Source organism: Seriola aureovittata, chromosome 21 (assembly GCF_021018895.1).
Source record: "Seriola aureovittata isolate HTS-2021-v1 ecotype China chromosome 21, ASM2101889v1, whole genome shotgun sequence".
NCBI lineage: Eukaryota > Metazoa > Chordata > Actinopteri > Carangiformes > Carangidae > Seriola > Seriola aureovittata.
The window spans coordinates 10,832,768-10,860,355 of record NC_079384.1 but is presented as its reverse complement, the minus strand read 5'-3'; the positions used below and the strand labels follow the sequence as shown (position 1 = coordinate 10,860,355).

The 27,588-nt window shown below is 38.9% G+C and overlaps 3 protein-coding genes across 5 annotated transcripts in view; all 3 read left to right on the top strand.

Annotated features, from left to right (window-relative positions):
- Window positions 1–14,056, top strand: part of LOC130162997 (potassium voltage-gated channel subfamily H member 4-like) — a 37,388-nt gene extending 23,332 nt beyond the window's left edge. Inside the window, exons 7-17 of one of the 3 annotated variants that reach the window (XM_056366949.1) lie at window positions 303–504; window positions 1,595–1,789; window positions 2,322–2,521; window positions 2,807–3,056; window positions 3,140–3,354; window positions 7,967–8,005; window positions 8,947–9,338; window positions 10,355–10,446; window positions 10,914–10,990; window positions 11,890–12,043; window positions 12,249–12,381. In XM_056366949.1, the coding sequence (XP_056222924.1) occupies window positions 303–504; window positions 1,595–1,789; window positions 2,322–2,521; window positions 2,807–3,056; window positions 3,140–3,354; window positions 7,967–8,005; window positions 8,947–9,338; window positions 10,355–10,446; window positions 10,914–10,990; window positions 11,890–12,043; window positions 12,249–12,253 (1,821 nt within the window). In that variant the 3' untranslated portion in view covers window positions 12,254–12,381. Of the gene's footprint in view, window positions 1–302; window positions 505–1,594; window positions 1,790–2,321; window positions 2,522–2,806; window positions 3,057–3,139; window positions 3,355–7,966; window positions 8,006–8,946; window positions 9,339–10,354; window positions 10,447–10,913; window positions 10,991–11,889 lie in introns of all 3 variants that reach the window. The other 2 variants (XM_056366947.1, XM_056366948.1) reach the window with 2 other exon arrangements.
- Window positions 14,057–18,326: 4,270 nt separating this feature from the next.
- LOC130162699 (phospholipase A2 inhibitor and Ly6/PLAUR domain-containing protein-like) lies at window positions 18,327–19,156 on the top strand. The gene is made up of 4 exons (XM_056366485.1): window positions 18,327–18,415; window positions 18,519–18,582; window positions 18,734–18,844; window positions 18,957–19,156. The coding sequence occupies exons 2-4, from the start codon at window positions 18,534–18,536 to the stop codon at window positions 19,061–19,063; spliced, it is 267 nt and encodes an 88-aa protein (XP_056222460.1). The 5' UTR covers window positions 18,327–18,415; window positions 18,519–18,533; the 3' UTR covers window positions 19,064–19,156.
- A 1,097-nt stretch (window positions 19,157–20,253) lies between these two features.
- On the top strand, window positions 20,254–26,308 carry LOC130162853 (ras-related protein Rab-5C-like). Its single transcript, XM_056366692.1, has 6 exons — window positions 20,254–20,409; window positions 21,046–21,445; window positions 22,138–22,289; window positions 22,616–22,738; window positions 22,863–22,956; window positions 24,668–26,308. The coding sequence occupies exons 2-6, from the start codon at window positions 21,277–21,279 to the stop codon at window positions 24,793–24,795; spliced, it is 666 nt and encodes a 221-aa protein (XP_056222667.1). The 5' UTR covers window positions 20,254–20,409; window positions 21,046–21,276; the 3' UTR covers window positions 24,796–26,308.
- The last annotated feature ends 1,280 nt before the right edge of the window (window positions 26,309–27,588 follow it).

The following is a 27,588-nucleotide window of genomic DNA, read 5'->3' as shown; positions in this document are numbered from 1 at the left end:
CATACCAGTTTCCCTGAAGTGTGTTGCCTTTGGAAATATAGCACCTTCCATTTTCAAGGCTGCTGCTGTTACCTGCTGCTGTCCACCTATGTGATGAGTATTTCCAAAGTAGTGATTCATAAGCAAGATCAGAGTGTGTTTCTAGATATTAATATGGCTGATTTAAAGTAGATTTTTGTTTCTAAAATAATAATAATAAAACAACCTGCTTTTCTCCCTCTCCAACTCCTCTCTCTCCCATTTCTTCCTTTCTCTCACTTTCTTCCTCACTTTGATCCCCCTTACTCTCATCTCCACCTCAGACGTCCTTGGTCCACCTGCTTAAGACAGTACGCCTGCTGCGGCTCCTTCGTTTGCTTCAGAAGCTGGACCGCTACTCCCAGTACAGCGCCATGGTACTGACCTTACTAATGTCGGTGTTTGCCCTGCTGGCACACTGGATGGCCTGCATCTGGTACATGATTGGACGCAGGGAGATAGAGACCAGTGAGACATGGGATATTGGTGAGTCTGACTTGGGGCCTTGTTGAAGTGGAAGCTGAAGTGTTGTCTTGTCTGGTGTTTGATCCAGAAAGGGTGTGAAAGTAGTATTTCCTTTCTCTGAAAAGGATAAATGAAGTGATAGTTCCAGCTGATTTTCACCATATGCCATCATTTATTTGTTGTCTGTCTGTGACGTCTTGCAGGAAATAGAACCTAAAATTGCTAATTTCATAGTAAGCACTGCTCCAGACTTTCAATCACCTGTCATAGGTTCATTCTAAGTGAGTGGTCTAGTCTAATACCACAGACTACATTTTGTCAATACAGTGAATAGACATTTGTTTTGTCCCCACTCAGCTATAAATAATCAGGGCTCACCTATTGGGATTTCTAGCTCTGCTCAGTGGTGAGATGGCAGCGAACACCATACTCTGGCACTCTAATGAGGACAGCCTGACACCAGATCAAAAGCTCATATAACAAATGACTGGTAGCGAGCAGCATACTAATGTCTTGTTTGTGTCACTGTTTTAAAATGGTTCAACATGGAGACCAATAATCAAAAATTGACAGGCTTTTCTATTCTGTAAATTATCTGAGTAGTATCTTGTTTTATTATTTACCCAATTACGAGCATCAAACCAGAGTCTAACCAGGTTTAGGCTTTCATTACCATCTAAATGACTACAAACAAGTGAAGAGTTTGATCCTGCACCTTAACAGCAACGCATGATTTTGAAACAACAGCAACACACATACTTTGACATAATGTACAGCAAAATTGAACACCTGGTACAGTCTGCTGAGTGTGTGTTTCTATTTATGTGTGTATATGTGGGATTGTGCATACTTTAGAGTCAGTATATTCTGTGTATAGGGAGGTTAGGTCATACCTGCTAATTAACGCTCCCTATTTATCCCTGGAGGAGCCCATCTAATTTTGCTCTGTCACGTACCAACATGCCAGCCTGCTGACAATCTCTTTCTGACACACACAAACACACAGAGCCACTATATACTATTGTCTTTCTTAGAACAGGTATTGAAGTACGTGCGGACCACCTTAACTGTTGCTTTTGTTCTTCTCTCGTGCTCTACCTCTACAATCTAGGGTGGCTCCATGAGCTGGGCAAACGTCTGGAGACACCGTATATCAACAGCACGGTGGGCGGCCCGACAGTGCGCAGCTCCTACATCGCTGCCCTCTACTTTACCCTCAGCAGCCTGACCAGTGTGGGCTTTGGCAATGTCTGTGCCAACACTGATGCTGAGAAGATCTTCTCCATCTGCACCATGCTCGTCGGCGGTACGTCTGACACTAGGGTACATTCTCCCTCTGGCATCCTGGCAGAACAGTGCCTCTGTTCGGCACGCCAGGTCTAAAGATTCAGCGGGAAGTGGGTTGGATGGTTTGGCTGGCCTTTAAGACTCAGCTTGTTGCCATCTTTATATACCAATAAACAGATTATTTTAGCTGAGGTGGCAATTATTGGACACATAAGACAATTGTATCTTTATTTTTTATTCAGACTACTTATCAGAGCAGTGATATAAATGGAGCTGTAAATTACTGTGGCCCCTGATTGGATCAATAAGCACATAAATGGTAACTATTGTAGATGACTGGGTAGTGATCAATATGAAGATTTATTTTTATTTTAAAGCAGGAAAAGTATTTGAAAGGAATTAAAAATAAAAGCCACCTTTTAAAGTATTTTTTTCTTTGAGAGACAACTTTCAAAATTAAATTGTATTATTTCAACCTAAGAATACTAATACTCAGTCTTTATATTGTCATTTACTGTCTTTCATGCTAGTTGTTTTCGTCTCTCATACAGCACTAATGCACGCCCTCGTCTTTGGTAACGTGACGGCCATCATCCAGCGAATGTACTCACGCCGTTCTCTCTACCACACACGTATGAAAGACCTGAAGGACTTCATCCGTGTCCACCGTCTGCCCCAGCAGCTCAAACAACGAATGCTGGAGTACTTCCAGACCACGTGGTCTGTCAACAATGGTATAGATGCCAACGAGGTAAGAGTCCCTTTCATTGTTGTTGTCATGTAATACCTTTGCACACAGTTCTGTCTGCCCCCAAGGAACTTCAAGCCAATGTTTTGATGGCATTTACCTGCTGTAAAATCCATTCACAAGCCTTTGTAGCTGTAATTGTTTATGATCTTGGACAACATATGGCTGCAGGTAAACCATTAATTGACATCCTATTGAAATTCAAAAGAGGGTAACTGGTGGCAACACAGTCCATTCCCTAATTACCAATCAGTGCCGCATCTCATTACATCTGTCACACATCCCCAGCTCCTGCATGACTTCCCTGACGAGCTGCGGGCCGACATCGCCATGCATCTGAATAAGGACATCCTCCAGCTGCCTGTCTTTAAGGGGGCCAGTCGTGGATGTCTGCGCTCTCTCTCCCTCCATATAAAAACCTCCTTCTGCGTCCCTGGGGAGTATCTGATCCGCCAGGGCGATGCGCTGCATGCCAACTACTTTGTGTGCTCTGGGTCTTTAGAGGTGCTGAAAGACAACATGGTGCTGGCCATATTAGGTTTGTATTGTAGCATCAAGTTTGAGGTGTTTATGTTGCATAAAGTCACACAAGAAAGTGAATATTTACTATTTTGGTTTTAGGGAAAGGGGACCTGATCGGGTCTGACCTGCCGGGAACAGACCAGGTCATCAAGACCAACGCTGATGTGAAGGCCTTGACCTACTGTGACCTGCAGTATATCAGTGTTCGAGGCCTGAGAGAGGTGCTGGAACTTTACCCTGAATACGCCAGCGTGTTCGCCTCTGACATCCACAACAACCTCACATATAACCTGCGTGAGGGCAGCCAGGACGAGGTACTGCTATCCTATCCTATCCTATCCTATCCTGCTATCAAAACATTAATTCAGCCTGAGCTTACCAACCTATAATCATTCTCCCAAAATATTACCCACATGTTTATTAGACTGTACATCAGTACATGAAGATAAGGAGAGCAGTGGTGATGTATGGGTTTTGAACATTTAGAAATCATTCTGGTCTGCTGAGGCAGCTGTTGGTAGAGTCATCTGTATTGTTTCCTCTTCTACTATGGATTTCAACTATCTAATAGTTAAATATTTGTGCAAAGTGGTGAGTCACAAAATACAGTTAGCACTTGTTCTTTAATTCTAGGGGCTGGCACTCAAACTTTATATTAACTTTAGACATTAATCTCAGATATAGCGAAGATTTTTCCTTTTCTTGGTTTGCAGCTTGGTTTGCAAGTGTTTTTTTGTTCAAGGTCTTTTTATTTATATTTAAAGTTTTACAGAATGCAACTCAACGCCGACAGTTGAACAAATACAGTGTACCCCTTCCCCCTTTGTTCTGCTCCAACAGAGCCCCATCCACTACAGAACCACTGCACTCCAAACTAATCACATATACATACAGATAAGTAAAATTAATGTGACAATAAATTTCGGCAAGACAAGAGAAATCGGACAAACAACAGAATCAAATTAAATAAACTCTACGGTATATAAAAAGAAAAAAAAGTGTTGTTTGATAAAAGTATTTTAAATTGGGTTTACATGTGTATAATAATTCACAGTTTGAACATCTAAGAACTGGTCATTGTTGTAGCTTTGAAGGAAATTAATGATGTGTTCTTGATTATTAGATTGTGCATTGCAGCCCAGCAGATGTTACACACGCACCGTTTCCCCCTACATTTATCTGATAGTGGAATAGAGCATACAACACACCAAACAACACATTCGTGCCCCCTGAGGTGCCTTTGTCACTCTCCTTGACACTTGTTCTGCCACAGCGACCAAAGGGCTGTTGGTGACTTGATTGTCACACCAGTTACTATGCGTGGGTGCCACTGTCAGACAGCCGTATCGCTTGCCTGTTACCACCCCAAAGCACAACAGGATGACATTACACCCAGACACTGACCTCCTCTCAGCATTGCCTGTTACCCCTAACAGTTATTTAAGAAAGCATTACGTAAGGCAGGATAATCCTCCATCTGTGGAGAAAATGCACCTGTTGATGTTACACATGTAGCCATGTTTACAGGCACTGTTATATAATCTTTGAAAAATGGATCTTGAAAACCTACAGAAACAATGTAACAAAGTTCAGTGGTTGTGTTGAATGGCATTTTGTTGAACCGTATGATCAAAACAAATTAATGCCAAGATGTCATTGATGTGTGACTGACAAAAATGACAAAGTTCCCTGAGGACTTTCCCAATCTCATCCTAATTGTCAATCACAAACATTTTGTACTTCCTTCAAGCATTCATCTTTGTTCCCACAGGCCTTTTTCATTGTTTGAAGGTTTTCTAAATTTATTCATTTTGTTTTTTTGTTTTATTTGTGGTTTGTTAAGTTTGGAACATGAAGAACAGGACATCTGTGCTGGCCGTGTTAATTACCGGATGTCTTTGTCAGACAGGCTGAGGGAAAAGAACTGAACTGAAAGAACTGAATTAATGAGGGCTTCAAAAACAGGATAATTATGTTTGCGGAGTTTCCCTCCATAGAGACACATCATAGATACAATTTGTCACCTTACAGAATCCATGCGTATATGACAGAAAAGCAAATTATTTTAGAAAAGTTGACTATCATAAGATCTCTATTTTGAGTATAGCTGCCATATATGTTCATACGTTACTAGACTTATTACAGTCTTTAATTTAGATTCAAGCAGGCTTCTCTGGGGCCAGGTTACAAGTATTAGTTCTCTACTTCTCCCACACCATCTGCTCAGAGTTTATGCTCAAGCTCAGCCGGGGCACCGCCGCTCCCCTGACAGGATGAAGGAGTGTGCAGCTACCTGGCCGTGCTGCCAGGTCCCACAGATTCCTGACACACACACACACACACACACAAACATACAGTCGTACTGGTCTCATCCACATCCTCACCGTGGGTGGTTTTAGATGGGAGTTGTTGTAGGATGGGAGGTCCTTTTGCACTAAAGAGATACTTGAGAATATGCTGACTGTACAGCAATCAGTCAACTGTAGTGAAACACTGCCAAAGAAACAGATTATAGAAATGCTTAGTTCCCAAAAGGGACAACATTATCTTTTCTTCAAGGGAAAAACCCAGTCTGATGGAAAATGAGGGTTTTTTTGTCAACTCTATAATTTAATTTCAACTTGTATTGCAGTGCTGTCAATTAAATTCTTCTCAGTTGGTGTTGATATAGAACATAAAAGTTTTACATCTTTTTTTACTCAGCATACTGCAAACATACAAACAGGGACAAGAACCCATTAGACTGCTTTCAAGTTGAATTGAATGTCTTATCTGTAGCAACTCAAAACTGCACAAGCCAAATAAGTTGAAATTTTGTTAATCACCGACTTTCTAGTTGTGAAAATAATGTAGCTCTATTCAGTTCCACTTGATTCATTTAATTTTATAATAACAATGTATCAAATGTCTTTCTTTCCTGTTTTGGTTCACTCTCGCTCTCATTGCCTCGTTTTTCTGCTCAGCACCAAGTTTGTGATTAAGCAAAGTCTGCAATGAGCTGGTGAACATAGTGGAGCATTTAGCAGCTAAAGAGACAGATATTTCAATTAGTTGAGACCAAAAATCAGAGCTAAAAGAGAGTGAATAAGAAACACCACTCTCTGTCGCTCTGTGACTTCTAGGTGTGATTGCTAGCAAGTTTGTTATATATTGTATTATATATTGTTGTATATATATTCACAGCTTGTTTCAGCTGCTCCTTAGTGGCCAAAAAATAGTTATTGGTTTAAGGTTAGGTTGAATGATTTGGTGTGAACTAGGTACCAGGAGCATGACTTATATATATAAATATATAAGGAGTGACTATACTGTCCTGGGTACAGTGGGAAAGTCACTATTCCAGTAGAAAGCCAGCGCTGAGACGAAATTTGTTGAACTTTAATGACCACGTCGCCACAGGGAGTGTACTCAGTAGTCATGGGGTGTGAAGGACAAACTGGTCGGCCAGGAGTTATAGGGATGCAGCTCTCTTTGGAGCCTCATATGACAACAACAGTTAAACAGTTGACAAAGGCAGCCAACTGGTAACCAGTGAGTGCAAAAGTACAGCATGTTTATTGGAGAGACAAGATGAGCTCAATGTTATTGACATGTTGGGTGGGATAAAAATACTAATCAGGAGTTTGCTGAAGGAGCACAGAGAGGGGATGACAGATGTCACAACAACAGTCCCAGGTGACCATACCATCAGGCAACATCAGTATGATTTCAAGTACACCCCTGATGATGAGTTTGCACTTACTTAGCTGTCAATGGTCTATGCTTCTGATTTTTAAGCTATTCTGAAAACAAAAAAATGTTTGTTTGTTTTCTGACCGACATCAGTTTCTGAATAAATTTGTAGCAACAAAGGAAGTCAAGTATTTGCTCAATTGTGCTTCAATTTCTACCTGTAACACCTGGTTTTAGATGGTTGGTATGCAGCAAAAACAAATCGCACACAATGTATACTGCCATTTTGTAAGATCTGTTCCTTCTAAATGGCATGCATGTGCAAATACACCATAGCACACTTGTGAGTGACAGGAAAAAGCCCCTCAATTAAGTCCCTGCAAACCCACTTTCCTATGTGGGACACTTTCGGCATCAGTGCCCCATTACTTGATATTGATGTTCAGTTAATGTCATTTGGCTAATATTCCTCTCTTTCTAGTTAATCATTCCAAGTCACTCTGGGGTTAACTTTCCGTATGAGGAGAATTTGTCCCTGCCTTGAATAGACTCGTCCCTCTGTCTCTCATATAGCACCACCATCTGAAGAGATGGTGGTGCTATATGAAAGATTCACACTTAGAGTTTTATTTTTGCTTTCATATCATTTCAGCTGTGCTGATTTTTAAACCCAGTATTGTGCTTCAGTGAAGGATTAAATTTAATGTGTATCCTCGGTGAATTGGCTTCCTTGCATCAAAGAGCATTACTGGCACTAGACTGGTAGAGCGACAGACTGTGGCTTGTGTTGTCACATTAAGCCATGTTGTCAGAAGCACATTTTTTCACACATGAGGGAAGGCTTCACACTACCACAGTTTCATTTTCCATCCAGCTGGTGATTATGCTAATTTACTAGCAATTTCTCCACACACCAGCAGAAAGAGAAACTTTTGCTGGAATCCCTCTGCAATCAGGTGTGGAAAAAAGAATCAGTTATGGGATTCGGGTTGTGTGGCAGAGGATGTATGACTGGCCAAGATCATTTAAGTAATGGGAAAACAAATGGAAACCCGTTGGACTGGAAAAAGAGAACAAAATAACAATTTAGAATTTTACTCAGTTTTGTAAAGGCAAAGATATCACCAAATATGTAACTGCAAGGGTTAAATATAAAATTTAAATATCTGATAGATAGGATATTAAGTAAATCAATACATTTTTCCTGCAGCTGTGTCTTTTGTAATCTCTGTTGCTTTCTTTTTGTCACTGCAGGGACTCAACAGGTTTTCAAGGTCACCCAGGCTCTCCCATGTGAGTTCAGTGCTAATTCAATCCATCTTCTCTTTGAGGTGTCATTATTTCCTTTGTCCACAAGACGTTGTAAGTCATTTATGAAAAATTCAAAAACACAAAGCCTGGTTTTGAATTATATTAAATATAGAGTAGGTGAGACCACGGCACAATTTTGGTGAGAGGTGTATTTGTATCATGTGTTTAAGTCCCTGGTTTTTTATTGGCGTGCATCTGGTTTTTCAAGGTAAAACCCCCAGTTTTTCTGGGACATACGGTAATGCTTATAAACATTGTGCGAGGGCTTGTACATGGACTCTCCCATACAGGTTGAAACTCATTTGGAACAGTGTCCCTGGAGTTGGCTCGCTAACTGGGTCAATAGCTCTCCTAATGGGAAACCTTATGAGCTACTTTTCTCACTATGTACTGTATGCATCTCCCTGTATTTCCCCGCCTTATTTTTCTGTTATTATTACTGTTTACAGTGTTCACATTGTTATTAAAAGTTGCATTTAATATAAAACCAATTGTTTTTACTCATAATTATACACGCAGCTGTGGTTAGAATTTGCAATGTGATTAAACTTTGATAAATAAAAGATAATAAAAATAACATATTATTTGCTCGTTATCAGCAGCTTTTAAAATAAATAGGTTATCATGTGCGTGATTACTCATTGAATGTTTTCAGGGAGCAAAGTATTTTGAATGGCATTTTGAATTTGTCTGGTTTTCTAATATGATTCAATACTTAATTTAATTCATGTATTTATTATTCCAGTTTCCAAGTTTTATTTTATTTCTGCTCTAATCTATTTTCATATCCTCAGGGCTTGTATTTTGACGAACACAAACACAAATCAGGCCATTTGAGGATTTGTGCACCTTTCTGTTGTGAAAATTATACATTAAAAAGTGTACAGTTATTAATGCTACATGTTATATTTCCTGTTTTGCAGGAATCCAGGCTCCCCTCTATCGTAGAAACCAAGGGTGATGACCCAGATGACTCCTTCCACCTCTCTCCGGCTACCCGCTCCCGTCGCAATCTCCTGCTGCCCAGCTTCAGCAGCCCTGTTCGCCGTACGTCCCTGGGGAACCTCCTGGGGGATGAATTGCGGCAGTTCAACGCCCTGCGACGCTGCCGCTCCCCAAATCTCAGCCGAGGCTTCCACGGGCAAAGCTCATCCCCTCAGCCACCTACCAAACGAGAGCACAGCACCCCTACATCAGCCCCGACCCTGGCCCCAGCCTCAACTTCAGCCCAGGGAGAGTCAGGAGCTGAGCAAAAGCCTTCAAAGCTGCTTATCCCAACTGTCACCTGCTTTGGACCCCCAGATCTGAGTCCAAGGTAGTGAAAGCTAACATTAAATTCATTTTCCAAAACACAAGCAGAAAAGAGAAAACTCTTAACAGTCAAAACTACATAAATTTGTTTTAACTTGGGTAGCAAGAATTGCAAAATATAATGTACACTGCTTGACCAGAAAAATAAACAACACCTATATAACATAATGCAGTGCTATAAAATCTAAAAGCAACATGCTATTAGTAAATCTTATCTAAAATGTCTAGTCTAGTGTGGAAACCTTGATTCTATGAAGGAGTAGGACACCCGGCAATCATTCAGAAACACACTATAAACAGCCATTACAGATAATAAGCTTCACAAATTGTTACCAATCTACCTACACTTTTCATTTTTGTTCTTAGTATCAGTTCTTCACACTGTGGCAGCTTCTGTGTGTTCACTCAAACTCGACCACTCATTATCTGTACCACTATTTCATTTTATAGACATGTAGTCACAATCAAATTATGGCAAAACACAGGAAGTTGTTCCCTTTACATTTCCTTAACATGTATTGTTTTAAATTCATTCCTTTTCCTATCACAGACAGTATCTCACAGAATTTTGTAGAGCACAGTATGTCTACATACTTACTCAAGTTATGCTAACCTTAGAACGTCTGACATAATCTGAAAAAGGTGTTGCAGTAAGTGACACCTAAAGTCATGCTAGAGAAACCTGCATAAACGCAGAGTATTTGCATTGCATATTTCAACAGATGTCACTGAATTTCATTACCAGAGTACCTTATCCTCCTGCCCTAACCATCTGTATTCATAATGTATCCCTAAGTCATCCAGTAAGTCCTAGATATGGGTAAGTGCTGGTTCAGAGGGCTCAGGTGTCCGCCCCTCCAGACTGGGCTCTTCTCCTCATGTTCAAACCTACATGGGCTTCTGCCAGCAGCAGCTCTCATGGCACATTCCTGGGTCGTCTGCTGGCTCCAATGATAATTGAAAAAGCTCTACTGTTACATTAACTCCAGCTTCCCTCCTCTTCACCCCCTCCCACCACAGGGTTGTAGACGGCATTGAAGACAATGGGCACACGTTCCATTTCAACGTGGAGCACAGCGGGCCTAAAGCCAGTACAGGAGGCAGCACCCAAGGTAAGCCAAACCGCCTCCAGCTGCGAGGGTCACCCGGGTGCCAGATGGCTGGAGGAGTTCAAACAGTGGACACCACAATGCTGCCCTGCCTCCTTCTGGGGAAATATGAGAGCACATGAGAGGAATGAAATGACAGCCAGGTGCCCAAAGAGTCAGAGAACATGTTAAAGGACAACTGAGGTCAAAGCAGGGTACTGATCATCTGACCTGAGCTTTTACTGATGATCACCAGCTTCCTAGGGAGAATATCAGGTTCTGTTTAGTTTAGTTAGTATTTAGTTTAAGCTCATCTAATTTACTTTAGTATAATGAGTCTACCCCTGACAGATACTGTACACATATGCAAATGTGCATTATGAATACATACTGTACTTACATATGTAAGTTGCCGTCCTCTGGAGTCACATCTGTCTTGAGTTGTGTGCTATTTAGTCAGCTACTTTATTTCCTTCACCTTATTTTTCCAGGCTCCACGCAGGCAAATGCCACTCTGTTGGTGGAGACAGAGGAGGTCAGACAGGGCATCAGTCAACTCAACCATAAGGTAAAGTAGAAGCCTTTTGACTTAAATTAAAAGTGATTGGACCAAAGATAATCTAGCCTTTGAAATCCTCCCAGACCCAAATCAACCCTGCTGAGTATCCCCACTCATCATCTCTTCTGTCTTCTCTTTGTTAAGTATTTTTGACAGGCTGAATGTGAAATACATAAAGCATGAAAAAATTTGTTATGAGAAAATACAACCTGTGGACTTATATTTCATTTTGGCTATAAAATATGAGATCCTGTTTCAGTGTTAAGCAATCGAGTCACTGACATCTTCAGTGCAGACCAAGAAAATAAGGAGAAACTCATTAGCTTTTTTCATAGATAAATTTCTGGCATCTCATTCAATATCAGCCGTGGTTGTATATTTACATGGGGAAACATACAGTGAGATCAAGTAGAGTAGAGAGTTTCTGCCTTGTTCCTGTCCCTGCAGTCTTAATCTGAATGTAAATAGAGCATAAGCAGGTGCAGCAAGAGCATCCAGATGGGCCCAGGTAGGTGCTGTCTGAAGTCGAGATTAATTCATCAGTAGGGCACTTCTGCAATGCAGAGGATAGCCGAGAGTGCTGACTCGACAATCTGAAGAAAAAAGAAATTCTGATGACAACCCAGCTCTACTTATGGCCCTTTTCTGGCCCCTTTTCCGTCATGGTTCACCAACTTATTCCCAGTTACATCTACTTTCATAGTTGTTCCCTATTTGTGTCAGTTACCTGAGTCTGTCAGAGTCCCTCTGGATTTCACTGCTGCATAAGAAACTACTTCTTAGAGTCATAGAGGGGACTATAAGGAGGGGTAATTGGAAAGATCCTGTCAACTTTACCATTTTTGCTCAGTCTGATAATAGAATATGCAAGGTAGGCGTGACTAAACTTGTGTGTACTCTCTACGCAGATGGGCACATTGAACCAGGAAGTATCTGAGCTCACCAGGGGCCTACACCATATGATGCATCTCCTCCAGGCTCACATATCCATGCATCACTGCCAGCCCTCATACCCATACGGTGTCCAAATGGGGACCAGCCCTCCCACAGGCCCCAACACTGGTATGCCATTCAACCTAACATCAACCTACCACCTCCATAACGATCCTGGGAGCCATGAAGGCCACAGCCACCAAAATGTCCCTTCCACTGACCACTGGAGCTACAGTAGAGCTGCTGAAACTCAAACAGAGAGCCACCACCGACCTAAATCCTCTAGTCCACCTTCTAACTCCTGTCCACCTCTTTCTCTAAACTCTGCACCCAGGTTAGGCTCGTGTCATAGCTCTGAGAGCATGAAAACACATCTGTGGACGAGCCCATCTCTTCTCAGCATCAGCCCAGGCTTCCATGGTGGAAGTCCAGGCCTTACAACTCATGCTTGGCATGAGGACTCTGACAACAGACCTCTCAGTGCTAGCCCAACTACCATCAGCAAGTCCCAGCCCACGTTGTGCCTGCAGCCTCCCAGTGATAGTGATGAATACTCTTGCCTTTTGTCCAGTGCCCCTACAGGTATGTCCACACACAGCCTCCTGGACCCATCACCGAGCTCTTACCCACATTTTTGCCTGCCCTCAGAATCCCATCTGAACCTATCACAGACCTCACATGAGGACATTTGTGTCCCATCATCTCATAATCTGATCCAAGACACCTCCATCTTCCAAATTGAGGACTCACAACCCTCTGTCCAACATGTCTCTGCCTCTCTGCACACATTGCCCAGCCACCCTCTTGGATCCCCCCTGGATTCAGGGTCAGAACGATCGGATGCTCTTGAGCCCCACCTACCACTGGGCGACCCGTCTGCCATAGAACACACCAGTCTGGAATGCCTACTGGGGAAGGGGGGTTCTATGGAGAGCAGAGACAGTGAAAGCGCATCATCACGAAGGTCCAGCATCGGCGTCCAGACGCAGAGCACAGAGCAGTCTTGGTGTCTAGACCTCACAGATTAAACTACATGTTTCAGGGGCAGGGTCACTGACTTCACTGCAACTGGAAACAAAATCAGCAGTTATTGAAATGCAACTTCTTACAGTGTTTAAAGAGACTCTGCTGGAGATTGTCAATGTGTGCTGTATTTCCCCCCTTTTAATTCCTGGGCTCTCATATTTGTCAAACTCCACGCAATTTACACCATTTCTATGCAAACGCATGTCATTTGTGCATTATCTTGGCTTTACTGAAGTGTGTCTTTAAAAAAAAGTTCCACAGCAGTGGGTTCTAGTATATACTGTATATTTTTTCCAATATCCTCAGAACAATTTGCAGTTGATTATACCAGTTACCTTCTTGCATGGTAAAGTTGTTTATTCTTTTTCCTAAGGAAAAGGTTTCCAATTCAATGTGTAAGCATTCTACATGAAAACCTGTTGATTGTGCACACAGATACTGTATTTATATGGCAGACAGGTCAGAGTGGTTGGATGTTTTATACAGAGGAACAAAAATGACACATGCTTCATCTTGCATATAGAGAATAGAGTATGTGCATCACACAGCATAGATTGTTTATTGTTTTAAATTAAATTCTTTTCTCAGTTCAGCATTTTTTATTTGCGAAAATTCATAGTTTCTGGACTATGAATATCTGATATTCAGACTCCACAAAGCAGCACACAGTACATTTATATGATTTCAGTTCATCTCCATTTAATGCTCTCCTAAAGATCCTTCAGGAGATTCGAATAAATTTCTTATTTTTTCCTCACCAAGGCATTAAATATAATTCTGTGAAATAGGTTCAATTGCTCTTCAAGAAAACAAATTTGAAAAGTGGCAAAGTTCTTTCTCAAAGACGACATAGCTGCTAATAAATTAAACATAAATAAATATGCACATTTAGTTGAAAAGTGTGTCCCATGAAATATATAATACTGTTATTAATTTACAAAATATTGATGCCTCCTGGGATAAAAACATGAATTCATTATACTCATAAAATATTCAGAGTATTCAGGAATTTTATTCTGATTGATTGATTGATTGATTGATTGATTGATTGATTGATTGATTCTGATATTCTGAATGATTCTCCTCAGCGACAAAATAAAGTATGCAGAAAATGTCTGACTGTGTTCTTTTACTGTGGTGTCACACTTCTCACTGTTCATGCATTTCTGAGAAAGAAACATGTCACAATAAGTAACATTATTGGAATGACTGCTTAAATTTTTATTGCCACTTGGAATAAAACTCAGCTCAAATGGTTTATAAAGAACATTTGGTAAATTTCGGCAGTTTAGTGCAACTTTGAGCCAGTTGTGATTTACAGTCAAAAACAAATGCTGATGTCTGGATATTTGTGGTGAAGCCTCAGAAAACCTTAAAGTCACTTTACTGTTAGCCCAAACTCCCAAGTGTTGTTGCGCATAGTTGTGCACTCAATTATGTTATAGGACTTAATCAAGTTTATATACCTTGATATATTCACAAGAGACAGTCAGATATGTAGTTTTTAAGTAAAAATATGCTTAATGCCAGAATAAAGAGTGGAATTCACTTTTTCAGCAAAAATAGATGCATAAAATATTACCACATAAAATATTTCAGTTTCATTTATTTTACTGTGACCTTACAGCAAAACAGAGAGGCTCATTACAAATTAATAATTAAATAGTTAAATTTACATTAAACTATTTAAACTCTTATCAAGATGCTGGAAAATGTCACGTGTTTAACAGTTTCAAAATCAAAGGTGGAAAAGTTGGCCACACATCAATACTGCGTCCTTGTTAATTTTGTGAGTAATGTATATTCTACAAAGCTGGAGTGTCAAAATGTGTTGACGCTCAATTGTCAACAATCAAACCATGTTTTTATATGGTTCTAATTGTATTTAAGGGAGGATTTAAGAAGGGCAGTGTTTAGGTGAATTACTGTAATTAAAGAGTACAATCATTGTTTCTAGCTTCTGTTAAATCTGGTTTTTAGGGTTTGTTTTCATGATTCCACGCTTCCACTAACACACGTTAAGTATATCCCAAAAAGAAGAACAAAAACAACAAACAAACAATGTTTCTTTACTGTAGAGACGAAACTGTCAGTAAGTTGATTAAAATGTCCGGAGAGCACAGAAAAAACACAGAAAGTCACCAGCCGCCTTCGGTAAAAGAAAAGAGGATTTGCTGCTGTTGTTTCTCTCATTAGTGGCTGTGAATTAAATGAGTTTTTGGTGAAAGCTGGTTTATCCTTTTTTTTTCTTTTTTTTTTAGGCTGATCTTTATTGACTCTCAATCTGATTACATAAGCAAATGTACAGTATCTTTCATTAATTTGTGGAGAATGTCCATTCTTGTCAGATACTTAAACATCTGCACAACATTGTTTCTCCCCTCATGATGCCAGCACCCTTGGGTTATCCTCACTGTCAGAAGCTCTGGCCACAGGTGGACGGCAAACACTGGCTGGTGATGGTCACATAAAAAATGAACAAATAAATTTATCCTGCATGAAATTACCATTCTCTCTCACTCTTTATAATAAAACTATATAGAACTGAATAACATTTGTAAAAACCTGTCTGTTTTGAGTTGTCCTGCTTTATGACACATTCATGATTCACATTCATTTGTTATGGGGAAATCTGGTGACAACATAGTTGTTGTTGTTGTTGTTGTTGTTGTTGTTATTATTAGTCATAGATAGCAGTAACTATTGGTTTAAGAATTTGCTGTACAGCACACTGCATTTCCCACAAGTCAGTGGTGTAAGATTGTGTTTTCCTGACACAGATGACAAGTTAATAATAAACTGGACAAGCAGCACTTATGCAACAATAACGCAACACAACTGGATAAAAAGGACGCCAGGGTATCAGTGCTCCAATACGAAAATTCATCAGGTGAGATATCTTTAAGTCTTTGAATGGGTGGATGATAAAAAAAATGCTGACATTTGTTTAGGAAAATGTGGTGTCTGATCTTCTAACACTTTTTTTTAATACAGAGTCTGGTGTACAGAGACATCACATTGTGAAAACATGAAGACTGTGATTGTTGCTCTTTTTGTAGTGCTGGTTGTGAGCCATAGTGAGTTAACCTGTAAACCTGCACAGTCTATTTTACCCAAATTTAACTGAAATTGCAGAGTTAGTTTGTTTAAGATGGAAAACAATATTCTTTTTATATCTGTTTCCAGGTGAAGCATTGAGATGTCACTGTGGAGGCATTCGAGAGTGTTCAGGCCCTGTGGAGACCTGCCAAGGGGAAGATAATGTCTGTGCCCGTGCCCTCATTTTCGCGGGATCCAGTAAGTGCTTCAGTGGCAATAAAATGCAATGGTCACACTATAGTGAGCAGCCATCCAACATCAATAATAAAGAATACAAATAAAAACAGGAAAACAAAACTTTCTCTAATGATCCATTATCTTTTTTCTATGTTTCCACAGTTACCTATCGCTTGAATGGTTGCTATAAATCAACCAACTGCCCGCTTTTGACTCGTCTTGGTCTATCAACTGGCTCTTGCTGCAACACGGATTTGTGCAACAGATATGAACGAATGAATGAATGAATGAATGCCATCTTTATGGCTTTGAAAACACCCTATGATTAATGAATGCTCTCGTGTATCGTGCATTCTGGTGTTCTCATAATAAAGATTAAGATTGTTTTATATATTTGTTTTTCACTTTTAATGCCTCTTTATTTTATTATCATTTTCTCTCGTTTCTCTTTTATGTGTCTTTATCAAAAACTCTTTATAAACGGTGGGATCAATCAAATAGTCAAATTGAGCTATTACAGGGTAAACAATGTTGTCTACAACTGACAAAAGTTTATTCTCAGACATGGCAACGTGACTTTTTTCAGACTGGGTTTAATACACATCCACTCAGCAGTTCATTCAGGCTCCATCTGGGGCCACCATACAGAAGTGCACATCACAGCCTGTAGTGGCTAATCAATCAAAGTTATTTTAACCAGGTTAGGTGGTGTAACCAACACACACACTGTCTGAGATATAATATTTTCAATATCTGAAATTATTATCATCAAATAATATACTGATTTTTCAAATCGGACGAAGGAAAATGACATGATTACATTTATTATCAGTCTGAAAACTGTTGACAGCCAACCAAATCAAAGACCTACTTATAGACTGATGTAGAGCAGAAGTTATACAGCAGGTTCAAGTCACATAATCAGCACTTACACAGGTGAGTATCAGGTACTCATATCATTCATCTGCTTAAGGCCCCTTGAATCAATATCATTACTTCATTACTCATATTAACATAGTTCAAAATCGAACTTAAAACGCTGCATCCGTCTGATTTTTTCTATTTAAAAACTCTTAATATGGCTCCAACACAAACTATATGGTTCGTCCAGGCCAAGATAAAAACAGAAGACATATTGTAAAATTCCACCAAAAAATAAAAAGCCAAATGGCATTACATATCATAAACGCAAAGCTGGTAGTATTTATTTTATTGTATTTAAAAGGGACAATACAGATACAACACTGTTACATAATGCAGCAGATGTAACTGGCTGACTAAAATTCAAGTGAGAACAACTAAACAAATTGATACAACATATTCAGAATAAAAACAGTAAGACAGATAAAATAGAGTGGGTGGATGTCTATGTGTGTTTATGTCTTTACATTCAAACATGCTGCAGTAGGAATATAAATACAGCAAGTCCATAATCCAACAACAGGACCAGAGATGGTTGAACTGTAAAACTGATATTGAAAGTGTAATAAAATAAGTTTCAGGAATGGATATGATGTAATGAGTCCAATAAAACAGTTCATGAACAAATACAATTTCACTTTATCACATTGCTTCAGGCCCTGCTGCCACGACTCTGTGCTGCACAGGGAAGGGGAGAGGAAATGGGATATTGTTGCCAAATTTTATTTTAAAAATTTCCTAAAAATAACTGCATATTTTAACTAATTGTTTAAATGGCCAACACCAGCTGAGTTTTTGATACTTTGTTGTTTATTTACTTGGAACTTGTCCACATCTAAGCTTGGAAAAATTACATTCTAAGCTTTTTGTGGTACTTTTATAGAAAGAGAAAGTGGAGACAAGAAGTAAAGTTTTACCTGCATGGATGAAAGAGCTTCAACTTCCTTTCCAATAATGTGTTGTCATATACACAGAGTACATCTTAATTCAGGCTCTTTATTGGGTAGGGACAAAGGAATGTTATATTTATTACAAAGGGTGACAGTAAGGCTTCTAGGGCTAATTTTGAAATAAACTACAGCCATTGGGATAATGTCCCACTTTGCACAACAGTTTGTTTTTTATTCAACATAATAGTAGAGTACAAAGTGTGTTTTGAACAGAGTTAATGAAATACTGGATTTGCATCAATTGCACAACAAAACCAAATAAAAAGGAAGCCTGCCAACTTGCAGCACATATTTGAAGTATCCGCATTCAAGTACGACAATTTATCAGGTATGACATCTTCAGATCTTTGAAAATGTGAATTTTGAGAGTTCCCTCAACAATCTTTTTTTTAATGTAGAGTTTGATCTTCTCACATTTTTTTTTCATACAGAGACACTGTGAAAACATGAAGACTGTGATTCTCACCCTTTTGGTTGTGTTGGTTGTTAGCAACAGTGAGTAAACCTGCAATCTCTTTTACCCTAATTTAATCCTATCCGACCACCAACGAAGTTTTGGTAAGAGTCTACAACTGTTCATATACCTGTAAATTATAATTAATTTGTATGCTATGGTTGAACATGATGTGGTTTTTTCCTTTTCCAGGTGAAGCCTTGAGGTGTTACTGTGGAGGCCTGCGTCATTGTTCAGGCTCTGTGGAGACCTGCAGTGGTTCAAACCAGGTCTGTGCCGGCGTCATCATACAAGCTGGATCCAGTAAGTATAGATCTTTCCCTCAGTGTACTGTTTTTCTGGACCAGAGTCCTTTCATTGAAAATGTACAGCAGATATCTAATGATCCATTCTGTCTTTTTCGATGTTGTCACAGTTGTCAACTACTTCAAGGGTTGCTATAAATCAGATGACTGTGAACGTCTGAATAATCCACCCACAACAACTTCCCGTTGTTGCAGGACTGATCTGTGCAACAGATAAATGAATGTCAGGCTACACATCTTCCAATGAATGAATAATCTACTGTAATGTAATGTGTACTGCATTGTCATAATAAAGTTTAATCCATTCTAAGTTTGTCCTTTTTCTTTGTATTGATACTTTGAACAAATCCATCAAACCAAAGTTGTAGAGTTACTGCTCAGATAATATAGGACAACAAAACTTTTTTATTAGATGCATCTGCATTTATTGATGTTCTGATTGTAAAGTCATTATGTAATTATCCAAGTTATGATGGGAATGTCTCCTAGTGTATATATTTTTGTGATACAATGTGAAAATGAAGAAAAATCTTTCTGATAAATGATGATGGTTGTTTTATACTTCTATTCTTAATCAGACCCACAGTAAACATGGATCCAGTCATATGAACTAAATGGTCAATCAGGGCACAAATAAAATAGATAGATATATTGTATCTCAGGGTTTTCTTCAGCACCATCAGTCATTCCTTTTCTGTCTTACTTGGATGCACTTGGGTACTTGCATGACTGTTGATGTCACACAGGCCCTGCTGAGTTTTCTCTCTCTATCTCTCTCTGTCATATTGCACCACCCTGTGGTTGATAAGATGCTGACATGAGTGAAAAAAACAAAACAAAAACCCATGATGTATTCCCTGTACTGGTCTAATAGAAATCCTTTAATCATGTAGTGTAAATGCATACTGTGGTAATTATCACTAAAGCATACATAGAATTCTTTCAATGTTTCCTTTTTTTATTTAACCAACAAACATTTAGACAGAGGTTTTGCATCTGTATAAAGCGTTCAGCAAAGAATCCAAGCAGCAGGATACAAGAAAAAATATATATGAGAAAAAAATAAACAAAAATAGATCAATTAATACAATGTGAATAGAAGAGAGAAGCAAGGAAGAAGTGTCAAATCATTTTCAGAGAAGATGAAGTTGGAATAACTGGTACAGCTGAGCTATCACATCGTTATATAACGCAAGTATTGCAATTCTTTGTTCTGCAAAAAAATGCTATTTTTATATTACAATACAGGCCACACACACACACACACACACACACACACACACACACACACACACACACACACACACACACACACGAAAAAATTACAGTGGTACTGAGGTGGCTCCTTCTGACGGCATACTCTCTGCTCATATGATTGGTTGTGACATTGCATCACATGACAGATGAAATCAGGAAGTATTTTAGTTACACAAGGCGGAAGCGTATAATTTACTGAACCTGAAAGTGTTTTGGCAAAAAAAAGGAGATAACCGTGTTAAAGAGGAACAATATTGATACAACTCGCAGTTCACAAGGCGGGGTGGAGATTATTTTTCGTTGCTGGTAAGTACGCCAGCGCGTTATTTGTTTCTTTTTAGTGTTTTTTTTTCCTTGTTAGCCGATGTTAGCATGGCTTTTAGCGTTAGCCTCGATGATAACTTGCACTTGGTTTTGTTTTTATCCGGTTACACGGTCAAATGTTAACATCTGCAGGTTGAAGCGGTTTAATAAACACTTTGTTTGGACCCAGTTGTGGCTGTGTATTTAAGTAAGATAACTAATCTAGACTTGGCTTGGTAGAATGTGATGTTGACTCCAAGAAGATGACAGTTTAAAGCTGTGTGTTAAAACTTTGAAACATTTCCAAGTGTCTGCTCTCATAAAAAAACCTTTGAACAGTCAGTGCTGTACAAGGTGCTGCACATCAAACTCTTTTCTTTTATCTTATTTTACTTTAGCTACACCTTTACCCTGTTATTATAACAGCTCGACAGAATGATTTAGTAAGGGAATATTTAAATGTGCTACAGGGAAGATATCAAACATATTTTCTCTGTGCTGTAGAGGTGCGATGATTAGACATTTGAAAATTTATCTGCACCTATTTTTATCATTAATTGATGCTTTGATTTTCAAACAAAAATGCCACATATTCTTTGGATTCAGCTTGTTTGCTTATTTTCTGTTTCATATCTTAAGGTTGAGCACTGTTGGCCAAACAAGTAAAGGACATTGAAGACATCGCATTGGGCTCTGCAAAACTGTGAATGCCAAACTCTGTCTGCCCAATCCAGTTCTTCCCACCAGAAGATTGATCCTCGACCTCACTAACCAGCAGTGCCTGTGTGTCCAGAGTCGGCTCCTGCCTTTACAACCTGTTAGCTGGTAGTGTCAGGCCCTCTCCATCCATAACAGTTTCTGTCTCTGTCAATGGCTGGGCGCGGTGGAGGAGCAACCAGGCCCAATGGTGCCACAGCAGCAAACAAAATCTGCCAGTTCAAACTGGTGCTGCTGGGGGAGTCGGCAGTGGGCAAGTCCAGCTTAGTGCTGCGCTTTGTCAAAGGCCAGTTCCACGAATTCCAGGAGAGTACCATTGGAGGTAGGCGACAGAAATGTGCTTCTAAACTTTTGAAAGAGTGCATGTTGTTTAAAAGCTTTGCGTCTCTCAGTCGGTAGATTGTGGTGTTATGTGTATGAAATGTAAGTGTACTAGTGTCAATGGAATATCTAACTTTGCGCACTGATAAAAAAAATTAGGCTTTTGTTGATAATGTTCTTTAACAAATATAAAACGTAAAGTTAAATCGAAACACAAGAACCTATACAAGAACTTTGCCTGAATAAATATTTTTAGATTTAGATCAAGAACGATTCATTTCATTAAGTGAATAAGATTACAGATTTGATCACACAGTCTGTTCCAGTTAATGATGCTTGACCAATTTTGACATATAACATTAAAGACACATTTTGGTTGGTACCAAAAACAAAATTTGGCTTTGATACTAAGCCCCAGATAATATGAAAAAGGTCTAAGCTGTACTTTTACTAAGGTCAAGAATGAACTTCCATCAAAAAAAAAGTTATGTTAATTTAATGAATCTCATTTCAGAAGATGTTTTGCACAGATTTGTTGGTGCTGTTGTGAATGGCATGGAGGTTGTGAAGCAATGCACATCCCTCAAGTGTTTATGTACCTCAAACATTAACAGGATCTTCAGGGAAGATGGAAAGGTTCATGGTCCTAATATTTTATCATTCCACTTATCCTCATTGTCCGGCTCTCCTCAGCTGCCTTCCTCACTCAGACTGTTTGTCTGGACGACACCACTGTGAAGTTTGAGATCTGGGACACAGCGGGTCAGGAGCGCTACCATAGCCTGGCTCCAATGTACTACAGAGGAGCTCAGGCGGCCATCGTGGTCTACGACATTACCAACACAGTAGGTTTCGGCTGCTGGGTAACAATGGGGAGCTGTCAGAAAAAATACAATGAACTCTGATGGGTTTTGATCAAATGAACAAAATGTGTTGATCAGAGGTAAAATATCTTAGAATATCTTAAGGAAGTGTTTTGGATACAACACACTGCAATTTTAATGTAATTACATTACCTGTGAGTTTTTTGAGGTCATGTCTTCAGGTCAGATGTTGGTCATGGTTTATGCTAAAAAGTAAAAATGTTTCGCTAAATTTGAATATGATTGTCATGTGAATACATTAGGTAAGAGTAATAATAATAAAGTTTCTTGCTTGATTGCTTCATTAGGATACTTTCGGACGGGCGAAAAACTGGGTGAAGGAGCTGCAGAGACAAGCCAGTCCTAACATAGTGATTGCTCTGGCAGGCAACAAGGCGGACATCGCAAACAAGAGAGCCGTAGAGCTTCAGGTATCAAGATGCATAGATATGAATCAATTCAACAACAAAATGATTTCAGGTATTCAGATCCTCATCCTGAATTTATTATATCATTAAATTGTACTAAACTGTACCATACAAACAATATCCTTAGGAGGCACAAACCTATGCTGATGACAACAGTCTACTCTTCATGGAGACCTCAGCCAAGACTGCCATGAATGTGAATGAAATTTTCATGGCTATTGGTAAGTGTATTATTCAGATGAGTCAAATGTCCCTCTTAACCACTCCCACAGATTTATATTTTAGGCAGCACTTCAGTTTACCACCCTCTTAGTTCATAATACCTAATTTATGCGGCCAAATATGTAGTACTTGCTCTCAAGTTAATTAATTTGTGCTCTTGAATTGTTATAAAATAACAGTAGATTGTATTGAAAAAAAGTATTGCCATGTATCTGTTCAAAATCAAAACAAAACTACATTTAAATCAAGCAGCTCATTCAGAATAGATCATCCTTGGTTCGACATCTTTCCCTGATGTAGCTCTTTTCGTCAGATTTGAAGTTTTGATGAGATTTCAGGTGGATGGACTGATTATTTTGGAGACATTATGTGTGATGTTTGTTTCAGTTTGAAACTGTTGGCCTGATGACAAAATGATATTAATATAAAGAAATTAATTTTTCAATTGTTTCCTCAGTCCAGCTCAATGTTGATAAATATTTTCAAAGATTCAAAAGGGCTTGTGTTGAGGACACGCAAAGTCATTCTGGAGTCTGGACCAGAATTATTAGCAAAACAGAGTACCTAAAAACTTAAGAAGACACGTGGAAAAGCTGAACTGTCCGACCAGTGGGATTAGCTCCAATTAATTAGTTTCAAATATTTTCCAGGCTTTAACCAGCGCTGCTGTGGCAGCTGAAGCAGCAATAAATGGTCAGGAAGCCAATGAAGAGAGAGGTGTAGGAGAGGAGGGGGAGGACAGTGTGGGAGAGCCAGCTAGGCCAGAAGCAACAGGCGAGATTGACAGCAAAACACAGCGATAGAGCTGTATATATTCTTCACTTATTTACTTGTTTATTTTTTATACACAAAGGGCTTAGCACTTAAAACATTTGCAGTGGACCATCTTCTATGCGGTGTTATTTAGTAATCAGTTTAACAAACACTCTATGAACTGTCTCCTTGGCAGAGATCTGAGAGCATTTTCTAGCTCGGCTTAAGTATCTGATTATGATTATGGATTTCCAATGTTTTTGTAGGAGTCTGCTCACACTGATATACACTCATAGAAATAACATTAATCTTGTAAGAAATTGACAATATATAATTAATTATGCCTAAATATTTTTTTTTTATTTGGTCCAAGTCCAACCCTCATGGTATCTGCTTAGACGCAAATGTAGTTGATGACCCCTGCTCTAAATACTAAAACACAGCTGCTAGCCTGCTGCTAACAACCTGTAACTTCACTTGCTACTGCTACAGTAACGTGAAGTAAAGTGCTAAAAAATAAGTAACAAATTCTTTCTGTGACACCTGCTGGGCTAGAGAACTGTTCATTTTTAAGTGGGTGACAGAAGCCTTTATGAATAGTGTAACCCTGCGGTCTCCAACCTCTTTACCTTAATGACCATTTTAAAATGGAACAGCTTGTGACCCCTCCTTATACACTGCATATATCAGTGATTTGTGAGAAGTGATTTCAAAGAATGGTTTTACTCCCTCAGATTGCTTCATTTGAATATTTTTAGAATGAGGTAGGACTATGCAGTTCTTCAAAATAATGAGGGTTAGAGGAAATTCTGTAGGAAAACTAGAACTTTGTGAAGCTGTTTCCATTGGTCTTGTCCACTTAACAATCTTGTTACCACTTGTATTTATAGCTAACTGCAATGTAACTTTGAACTTTTAAATTTTAACATTTGTGATCCATGTCTCTTTTCCCTGTAGCAAAGAAGCTACCGAAGAACGAGGCTCAGGGTGGAGCTGGACAAGGTGGACGGACCCGGACAGGAGTGGATCTACAAGAAACTGCCCCTCAGGGCCGCAGCGGCCAGTGCTGCGGCGGTGGCAATTAGCAAGTACAAAACAATGAACTTAGCGAGCGAGCCCTGAACATTGTTTTAAGGACAGAACATAGCTAAAAACCCAGAGAGGCAGGAGAGAGCAGAGCCACTCGCCACTCCTGCACCTAAACTGAGATTACAGATGAGATTATCTGGATCCTCTTTGATTAAAGGAACGTTTTTTTAAAAAGAATCATAAGCTAGAGGGAATTTCAAAGATCCCTCACTACTTCTCCTCTGTCTTTCCCCGGTGTATCTATCTACCTCCCTGTTCCCCTTCAAATCCCTGTCTCTAGTTGATTGAATTCTGTCTTAAATTATCTTTTTTGAGGGGTGATATTGAGGTTGTTTGGCATTTTCCCTAATTGTTTGTTTGTGTTTTTATGTTATGTACAGTGCGGTCCAAAAGTCTGAGACCCCTTTGCCATTCAAGTGAATAGGAAAGTGATCTCAGACTTAGATCAGACTTGGGCCCCCCTGTATATGTATGTGTATATAGTATATACTTATATGCACATATGCATATATATTGACAGTCGTTTACTTTTCTACTCCTGTCAGTTCCTTCTACATTCATCATCATTATGAAAGATAGAAATACCCAACTATTGATAATGCTGAAATTGCAAAAGGCAGAGTAATTAATCTTTTTGTCTTATTGCAGTTGAGATCACAGCATTATGTTCTTCTCTTTAGGGACCTGAACGTGACACAGTTATAAGGAAAGCTCGAGACTTTGCTTATTGAAGCAGGCTATGATTTGATAGGCTACACATCTGAAAATATTTCTGAGCTGTGCAACAAATGCAGTTGTGTGCATTCATTGTGTATTCATACCTGTAAAACCAGAGAGTTGTTAGCCTTTTTTAAATGAAATGTGAGAATAACTTGTAAATCTAAAAAGTAATAAATGACATGCGAGATTCATTTTGTTTTGCAGTGTATGGTTTGGCATCAGTGGACATTTCCAGTTATTATTTGCATGTTTTAAGTCTGTTGGCAGTGAAGGTTGTTTACAGGTTGGGAGGATACTGTATTGGCCCAAATATAAGATACTGTTGGTTTGTTTGTTTGTTTTTCCTGGAAATTACATGTGAAAAAACAGGGACGTCATTATGATGTCATAGTGAATTCAGTGTTTTTCTGAATCTGTCAACAAGAGTCATGATTCAGGTTGCAGTTAACACGTAAATTAACTTCCTGCTGATGAATGTTTTCTTTTGCATGATAAATTGGAATCAGAAATGCCACATTTGTGTCACTTACATTATTTTTAAAGATGTATTTATACTGATTTTCTCACTCAATTGATTTCCTTCTATATATATTACTTCAGATTATTTAAAAGATGTCAGCTTTGATATATCTGCCTACCGTGTTGAGTTCAAAGCTTAATCATAAAAAAAAAAGTCTATTTAAACAGGTCTCCCAAAAAGGGGGTCAGGAGATCATCTCATAATCAGGATTGTCTTATATTTGGGTCGATATGATATGTGTGCATATAGCAATAAAAATCTGATTCTGATTTTCCTGAATCCACATTTTCTGCAGTGAAAGAATGGTTAAAAAATGATTACGAGTCTAAAATGTTCATTTGTAGGCACCTGAAATGGTCAAACGGCATCAGTATAAGTTTCCAGCCACTAGAAGGCAGCATGACACTTAAATCCAGATACAAAAAGAATCACAAACTGGTCTCTTGAATGCATCTGTGGAAATCCATTAACATCTTGTCAAAATCTCCTAATAAAATAAATTAAAAAAGTGTAAGTGCAGGAAAGGACTAACTGTTAACCAGAATTAACTGACTTGAAGACATGTCAACAGTCAGTGTTTGCATTTGTATGCATAGACATCTGTGTGCATGTGTGAGGGTGGACAGTAAGTAGATTGACATGCAAAAAGCCTTTAGTGGCAAAGTGAGAGAAAAAAAGCTCTCCTGCAGAGGAATGAAACAGTAGTGGTGTGCTTCATTTGTGTTCACCTGATTATTCTACAGCTCACTTTAGAGTAAGGTTTCTCAGGGTTAATGCAGCAGTTCACTTTGTTGTGATGAACAGTGCCCTTTTAATAGAGGTGCCTGAAGCTCTTTGTGGTTTTAAGTAGATGAAGAAACTATAATGTATTAGATGGCATGCATGCAAGGGACGTGGTATATAAAGGGTTTGGAAATGTATTTGTAGCAGCAGCATTATAAGCATTTGAAAATGCAGAGTACAGTTTCCAATATTTATATGTACATATGTCTTGCCAATATATTAGGTACAACTTGCCAAAACTGATCAAGTCTAACACAAATAATAAGAATATTAACATGTTTAGTTATTGTTGGAACTGTTTTAGAGACATGTTGATTTAACTTTATGGTCATTTTGGACACTAGTCCGTTGAGTTGTAATGCATTACACAAAGAACAGGATGCCTTTATTTGTAATTGCACAACTTAACAACGAAATTTAGTACATCACCTCAATGGTGTATACAATTGAATAATATATATAAGATAAAAATAAAACTAAACACACATATTAGACATCACATTAATAAAAAATATTTTGTCCAACTCATTATATTAATACATATTTTTGTATGAATGGAATCAGTGACAGTAGGAATCCTAACCAGCTGCAGTATAGTACTGTTTGTTGGTTATTTAAAAGGAGAAATGTCATTTAGATCAAAGAGGTCTCGCTGATACTATTTTTTTTTTTGGTCTGGTATGACCGACTAATATTAGCTAATCTTAATTGAATTACTGACACTATATTTCCGTATTTACCATTATCTTTTAATTCTCACTCGATA